The following is an 8,545-nucleotide window of genomic DNA, read 5'->3' on the forward strand; positions in this document are numbered from 1 at the left end:
CAATAAGGATATTTTCTTATTTAATCGATTGGCATGGTAACACAATGCTATTGAATTGTGCTGTAGAGCGAGTTTTCTCAAAATTCAATCGATTAGTTTGGTAACAAAATCGATTGAATTTTGTACGTGATTAAAGTATTTTCGTATTTAATCGATTGGTATGATAATACAATGGATTTTTTAGGATTTTTCAGAGATATTTTTTAGAAATTTTAAAATTTTCTAAGATTTTTTAAGTTTTCTAGGATTTAGAATTTAGGATAATCTAAGTTCGATCCAATTTGTTATAATTATGCAAAACCAATACATCCAATTTGTACCTTCATCATGTATTAAAATTATATAGATATTATTTAAAGTATAATTTTTAATATTAAAACTGTTTAATTAGCCACAATTAAATAATAGTAAAAGTTACAAATCTTCGAAACAAAAATAAAAAAAAATTTCATGTTAAGAAATCTTTTGTTGGTTCATCGTTCACTTCACTGTGAATTTTCTTCTTCGTTGCTGCGCTTTTTTTCTTCAATTGTTTGCCTTCACACTTCGTATTCTGCCATTTTTGTTATCTATTTTTTCTCCAATTTTTGTTAAGGAATTCCTTTTTCTTTTCTTTTTTCGTATTCTGCCATTTTTGTTATCTATTTTTTCTCCAATTTTTGTTAAGGAATTCCTTTTTCTTTTCTTTTTTTTTTATTTTGATAAAGTGTGGGTGTTTGAGCAATTCCACAAAATGGGATATAAAGAGGAACAAATCAAATGGAATTAAAAATCAAACTTATTTTAGTCTAATTTATATATAGCCTTAACATGAGAATTGAAATCTTATTAGAATTGAGATCAGTGCTATTTTTTATACCAAAATATGAAATAGAATTTTAATTCTCTAGAGAATTCTATTCCAAGGATTAATCAATGTAAAACATATTACTCTAAAGAATAGTAGGAAATTAAAAAAAAATTCTAAGTAGAAATTAAAAAATATCAATTTATGTCACAAATGTCTAAAGAATAAAAATAACATTAATATATGCAAACATATAAATAGAATACAAAAAAATTTATAAACAAATAAATTGTACGAAATAAAATATAATTGACAAGACATAATATTTATATGACATAGTTGTTGAAATAATAAATGAAAATGATATTACTTAATTATAAAAATATGAGTTTTTTAAACTAATAGACTAATAAATCTTATATATTTTCATAAGTATAGGTATAAAATTTGTCCCGATAATAGATTTAGACAAGATATAAAATCAATAAAACACTTATACAATAAGTGGATCATTAGTATGATAAAACATGTATTTGCTTGTTAAATTCAAAACCCTCAAGAAATATAAATTATATATCAAGTTTTCTATTTGCTTATTTCTCATTAATAAAATCAAGTGCTATAACCTAATGTTCCAAAACAAACTTTGCCAAATGTTCCAAAACAAATGTTTATATAACTGTATTAGACAATCTATTCTAATTTTTAACAAATGATTATCAAAAAGCTCTACCCATTTCAGCACATCCACCTGAGGAATCATTCAACTTTTGGCTCATCTTTTTCAGTAACTTGGCTGTAAGGTGAAACACAACACTGAGTTATGAAAAAAAAAATTAAATGAACAATGAATGAATCATGCAAGATGCAAGCAAAGGAAGTAAAACAATGCAAAAACCTGTCCAAAAAATCTGCTTTGGGGATCAAGGTGAGTCCTCTAGAAGCAAGATATCCACAGAAATTATGAAGGTTTCTATTGAAGTTCCAAAGACGGCAAAGGAAATTGTTGAACTGTTCTGATTCCTTCAGAGAAAATGCAGATAAGTTTAACCAGTTATATAAAGATGAACCTCAAATAAAAAAGTTAACATATAAAGTGATGATTGAAAGTGTGATAAGAAGTAAGATAGATAACTTGATCAACAATGCACTTCTTTTGAAGTGCTGTTAAACATTCCAATGCTTCAGGATAGTTATCACCATCATTTGATTCATCGATCAGTTCAAATATTTTGTTTCTCGTATCATTGATTGCTTTCACAACAGAGTCTTGAGTATTTCTGCTTCCAGACATGGCTTCAAAAACTTGGGGTGGAGTAGGATTGCAGATGCTCTCGACTTTACCTTCGATGAGATTCGAAGGCAGTGGGGTAATGTCTCCATTGCCATCTTCTTCGCTAGAAGAACTCTTCTCAAGCAATAAACGCCTCAATTTCTTATGCTGCAAGATATTTTGAATGTAAAAGTTGTTTATGTTTGCAGACCATAACAACTAAGAGCAAAGTGTACATTCTTACCCTGGGATTTTCATTTGGCTCGAAACACCTCCGAAATGAGTCTATCACAGACTTGTTTTTCAAAACCAGGTTAGAATCAGGCTCTGTAATTTTCTTGAGTGTCTCGTCAATAGGGGGTACTGCAGCACCTGGATTCTTCGACTTCAGCTCAAGACAACGATAAAAGCGCTGAAAAGATTTATGAATGTGTGTTTTAAGATCCACTTGTCAAAATCATATCCTTCTTAGAAAAAATAAAGTCAACAGAGAATTGAAACATGAAAATAAACAGAATAAAAAGGTAGGAAATAAACTAGAAACAAACAAATGGGGCGAATTCATGCCTCTAGGACTGGATTTGGTGTAAGATCAGGTAGCAAAGCTTTCTCTTTTCCACATGGTGCAAGATCAAGCATTTCTACTAAGTTAGATGCTGCCTCTAGCTGCTGCTGATTCGGCTGTAGTGCTGCTGGGAACTTACTAAAAGAAGGGAACTGGAACTCTCGCACATCCTCGGCGAAAGGAAGTACATTGAAGTAAAATGAATCAGGCTGCAACAGCATGATCTTGGAATATGTTAAGTCATTTTAAAACAAATCAAGGTAGGGAAAGTAAACCAACTTAAAAAATGAAAAAAGAAGATTGACAAAACTCACAATATTTTCTTTATCAGATATATTCGGAATCAGGACCCCAATAACAACTTTGGTTTGTCCCCGTCGCCACACACAACGTAGTATCGCCAACTTATTCATTTCCTTCATAGCCCTTGCTAGCGCAGAAAGCGCAACCATGGCTTTCTTATTTTCCGGTTCAGGTATGAAGATATTGACATCTTTCATGTAGTGGTGTCTTTAATAGACATTGTAGGACAAGAGAAAATAGAATAATGATTAAGAACTCTCCATTAGCAAACTCAAATCAAATGAAGCATATTTGTATACATGATCTTTACCTCAATACATTAGAAGAATTAGTAAATCCTAGAAGCTTAACACCCTTTTCAGGTTTGAACTTAACAGCATCCAACGCGACCTTCGATATAGGAACTATTTGAGGACCATAATGATAACCTCTGACCCTTTGATCTGAAGGGACAGCTATATCAGGAAATTCGTAACATTTCTTTAGATTGGGAAGCTCTTCTATTGTTTTCTTATACACCCATACCTGATTATCATGGAAGTTTTCATGAAAACATGAATAAGTAATCATCAATTCTACAATGTTGTTCTTTGCACACAACTGGATTTAAATAACCACAAACAAAATAGCAAATTGCAGTAGCCAAAATTGAATCAATACCAGAAATATGATACTTATTTTCACAAAGCACAACACAGAAGCAAACAAAAACAGTAGAATTGAAATCTCATTAGAATTGAAATCAATGCTATTTTTTTATACCAAAACATGAAATAGAATTCTAATTCTCTAGAGAATTTTATTCCAAGGATTAATCAATGTAAAACATATTACTCTAAAGAATAGTAGGAAATTAAAAAAAAATCTACGTAGGGATTAAAAAATATCAATTTATGTCACAAACAGCTGAAGAATAGAAATAACATTAATATATACAAACATATAAATAGAATGCAAAAAATAAAAAAAAATTATAAACAACTTAATTGTATGAAATAAAATATAATTGACAAGACATAATATTTATATGACATGGTTGTTGAAATAATAAATAGAAATGACATTATTTCATCATAAAAATATGAGTTTTTTAAACTAATAGACTAATAAATCTTATATATTTTCATAATTATAGGTATAAAATTTGTCTCGATAATAGACTTAGACAAGATATAAAATCTATAAAACACTTATACAATAAGTGGATCATTAGTCTGATAAAACATGTATTTGCAGCACAAATCACAGCACAGAAGCAAACAAAAACAGTAGTATCCTCAGTTCACCATGGCTCAAAGTATCCAACTTAATCAGGGATAAAGGTTCATATTGCCCATGGATAACTCAAACTTAGAGCATTCAATCATCATTGAAAAACAATTATCCTTCCATTGATCATTCTCCTAATTATTAAGTAAAGTAAGAATTGACTACATTTTAAGATTCCAAGATATTGAAATTATCAATTTTTTATCAATTATTTACTTTAGGATGATCTAGAAATACTCATAATCATTTATTTACAGAGAGTAAATAGGCCCATTACCTATTAAAAATTAAATTAATATAACAATGGAAATGAGAAACTTTTACTTTAACAAATGGTTTATCATCAATGGTGGATTGAGTAAAAAAAATGAATACAACGAACAATGACACATCAAAAACATTTTCATCATAGGCCTAGAAATTGAACTTATGTTATACATCATACCACAGTTCTTACCTTGATCTTCATGTTTGAGCTTAGCTCAAGATCACCTCTGAAAACTGTATGTGGGGATTTATTCTGGGTTTTAAGAGCACCAAACAAAGAAACTGGATTCCCCACATACACTATCCTTGTAGAAGTTTCCTCTGAAAAGATATTTAAAAGGCGATGATTCTCATTCGCTGTAGTCTTATTTGCCTTCTTCTGACAAAGCTTTCCTCTCACAATTATGCTTTCCATCCTTGTGCCATGGACAGACATTTGTTTAGCAATGGTGGTAACTTGCTCTTCTTTTGTTCCTTCCATAGATGCTTTTATTGGACATTGTGCATTCGTAATAAGACAGAGTCGTTTCTTCACCTTATTAGCTTTAGGATACATTTTTATCAGCATATCCAAGCCAACAACAATAGCATCAAGAACTAATATCAGAATTAAGGTATCCACAAAAAGGTAAAAAGACAGTATAGTAATGGAACAAAATATTTGTCACATGAGTCATAAATTAATGTAATATTATAGTCTAAAGTCAAAGAACTTGCACAAAGTGTACTTTTATTTATAAAGGGTCTGGTTATTAATCAGTAGCAACTAGGAAAACATAACATTGAACAAGTAAAAGCTTCAACAGTATGAAACCAATTGCTCTGCGGATACAATCTCCATCTTTAGTTCCTCGGGGCAGTTTTTGTAAAGCCTCAACCATATCTCCATCCACATCTTTAAGATTTTTCAAAACCACGACATGTCGATAACCACCAACTTCCAAAGTAAGTTCGTTACAAGTTTCTGAAAATTTGAAGGTAAACACAGGTGAGGGAGGCCTTTAAATTTGATCAAACTTCGTTACAAAAAAAATAAGATAACTCACTGAATCAAAGTAAACAAACAGCAATAGTGTGAAGATTGTACATGACAATATGAATAGCATAAGTAACATCAACAATGGTAAATCAATATGGCAAAAACTCATTACAATTAAACACAGACAGTGTGAAGATTTCCAAGAATGAGAAGCAAAATCACAGTATCATTACTAAAAGTTAATCAAGGGATGTTTATTGAGTTCTACCTCTACTAATCTACTATCAGCCGTTCAATAACTACTATCCATGATAGAAAAACAATAGCCCCATTTGATCATACAACAATCCACTTATATATCGGGATTTGGATCCTCTAAAGTTTGAATTTCACTTTAGAGAGTAAAGTGTGATCTTCTACCCTTGAATAGTTTCTCTTTCATATTTATTATTGGTCTCACCTATGAAATCAATGGTGAGAGATCAAATACTAAAATACTAAAATCAATAGTGAGAGTAATGATATAGTATCACAAAAGCATTGCCATATATCCTCCTAAATACTAAAATGTAGAATTGTAGATACTCTCAATGTCTTCAAATTTTAAAAAACAAGTAATTCTTTCTTTATTTAGTAGTTAGAAGAATGTTGAAGAGGATCAAACATTTTCAAGCTAGAAAATGCTGAATTCTTATTATTGTTTCGGTGCAAAACTTAACACCAAATTATGTAAAAAAATGCCAAGAGAACATTGTACACTACAACTTTTGTTTACATCATAAGGATCAAAGTAAGAACCTTTTGTCCCAAATAACACAACTCCCACTTTATCATGCCTGTTGTAGATCAGCTGCGCATAAATTAAAAGAAAAACACGAAAAGGGTCATGCAATGTTATTGTTGCATGTTGCAACTAAACAAAAATAAAACTCAAGGTGGGTGAAGAATAACAATAGGAGTAATGAATAGAAGACCTTCTTCTGCACAAGCATGGAACAAAGCTTCTCAATTACAGGAATAACAGAATGCATGGATTGACCCACATCAAGCAGCAAAACCAAAGCTTCCTGTGATCATTATAAGCAAAATACATATTAAAGTTTGAATTTTTTAAAAATGGGTTTCTGTTATTCATCTTTTTATTAGAGCAGAAAAACCCAAAAGGCCAAAACCTCTATGTGACTAAAGTTTGGCAATGAAAATGGAAAAGTTATTTCTTTTATACAAAAAAGGAAAAAAGGAATATGATTGGATAACCTTGTTCCTAGCCATGGAAAAGCAGAGAAAAAGATTTAAGCTTGAAGAAGAAAGTATAGTGTTAAGTTGAGGTGATGGTTTGTCTTCGTTTTTTTCTTTTTCTTTTTTTTTCTTCTGTTACCGCTTCAATGGTTATAAATACCAAAAGTCACAAGTGTCCTACCATTGCGTAATGTTGTGATTGTTGTCTTTGTCTCTTGCAATATCCATCATGTAGGATTGTAGGTTGCTTTGATTTTCACACATAATAATTCTATTTAAGGATTTTTTTTGTTTCGTGTAATTGTTATTCTTATATACTATATTAATAAAAGTTTAATTACAAAATTTTCAAGAATAAATTTTATAACATATAATTTATAATTTATGCACCTCATATGATAAAATATCAATAAAAAAATTCAATAAATAATATGTAATCAAATATTATTTTAAGTCAATATATTATAAATAGCTTAAATAAAAAATATTGGACTTATTTTCTCTTCTTAGTGAGACCTAAATCCATTTTGGAGGCTGTCTCTTTATAGGTCTGCACCTATTTATTAATATCCTAATCAAATTTTTTGAGGGTGGCTGAGAGAGTCAGAGAATGAAAGAGTAATTATAGGGTAAGAGAAAGAAAAGGAAATAGAATTTTCGTTTTTATACAGAATAGTCCACTTTAACATAAATTTTAGTTAATTTTTTATTTGGGTAATTTACATAATTGAATTGTTTGACCTCCAAAATTATATAATTGCAACTTTATAAAGTAGAAGACATAAATATATTTTTTTATATCTTTATAGAAATCGCTATTGGCAGTAGCGGTTTACAGAGACACGTAATCCGCTGCAAGCAGCCGCAGATTATATTGGTGGAGTGCAATACAGAATTCGCTAGAGACAGTAGCGATTTATGTTGAAGGAGGCTTGTGTATAACCGCTACTGGCAATAACGTTTTATGTGTATGAGATTACGAGCGTAAACCACTGAAGACAGTAGTCAGTAGCAGTTTACGTTGAGTGGACATATATGTTAATATTATAAATTAATTTTTTTATAAAAAATTAAATTTTTAATATTATTTAAATGAAAAAGATATAGCTTTTTGAAAAATAAAATAAAAATTAAAAAATAAAAAATATTTAAAAATTATTAAAATTTATTATTTTTAATTATTAATATTTAAAAATATATAATAAAATTAATAAATTCTGATTGCTTTAACATTTTTCTAACTTATATACTTTATTATCGTATATATAACAAATAACAAATATAAAAGACAAAAGTTTGTTAGAAATTTAAGAAGGATAACAAAAATTGGTGCTTAACAAAAGTTCCTTGATGCTATGCCAAATAAACCACGACATCATGAATAATACATGAGAAGGATTAAATATCACGTATGTGAACGGTAAGGTAAGAAATATATATAAAATGAAGCAAAGTTAGGTTGAATTTTAAGGAGAGCTTAACTTTATAATTTTATAAGAAAAAAAATCTTTAAAAAGACCATTTTTTTTTTAAATTCTAAATTTTTTTCTCAATAAAAATGTTTTATGGGTATCATTGACTATTAACTAAGTCTAAATTTTTTTATTATTTTAAACTCCAAAAGAAAATTTGAATACTCTCTATTTATCAATGAAAAAAAATAAAAAATTAATTTTTATTTATTAAGATGTGGTGTTTCAGCTTGGTCACCATAAAATATGTCCACTCAACGTAAATCGCTACTGCTTCCAGCGGTTTACGCTCGCATCCCCACAAACCCCTTCAATAAAAACCACTGTCTCTAGTGATTTCTGTATTGCTGTATTGCACACCACCAACTTAATATGCGGCTGCTTGCAGCGG

General features: G+C 29.6%; 1 protein-coding gene across 1 annotated transcript; it reads right to left on the minus strand.

Annotated features, from left to right (window-relative positions):
- Positions 1-1,356: 1,356 nt before the first annotated feature.
- Positions 1,357-6,883, minus strand: LOC107625975 (ATP-dependent DNA helicase 2 subunit KU80-like). Its single transcript, XM_088503953.1, has 12 exons — positions 6,701-6,883; positions 6,418-6,510; positions 6,242-6,293; positions 5,297-5,428; positions 4,655-5,061; positions 3,239-3,453; positions 2,940-3,135; positions 2,628-2,834; positions 2,305-2,472; positions 1,923-2,228; positions 1,686-1,810; positions 1,357-1,583 (listed from the first exon to the last, which is right to left on the minus strand). Exons 1-12 carry the CDS (start codon positions 6,713-6,715, stop codon positions 1,547-1,549), a joined length of 1,953 nt encoding a protein of 650 aa, XP_088360079.1. The 5' UTR covers positions 6,716-6,883; the 3' UTR covers positions 1,357-1,546.
- Positions 6,884-8,545: the final 1,662 nt, after the last annotated feature.

The sequence above is a fragment of the Arachis ipaensis genome, chromosome B2 (assembly GCF_059453495.1).
Source record: "Arachis ipaensis isolate K30076 ecotype BB chromosome B2, ASM5945349v1, whole genome shotgun sequence".
Taxonomy (NCBI): domain Eukaryota; kingdom Viridiplantae; phylum Streptophyta; class Magnoliopsida; order Fabales; family Fabaceae; genus Arachis; species Arachis ipaensis.

Bases quoted from the DNA above. Each gene is read 5' to 3' on its own strand.
- LOC107625975 (XM_088503953.1), bottom strand. The intron at 2,473-2,627 runs GCATGAATTCGC...AAATCTTTTCAG, and splicing joins CACCAAATCCAGTCCTAGAG to CGCTTTTATCGTTGTCTTGA. The intron at 1,584-1,685 runs GTTTTTGCATTG...TTCACCTTACAG, and splicing joins AAAGCAGATTTTTTGGACAG to CCAAGTTACTGAAAAAGATG.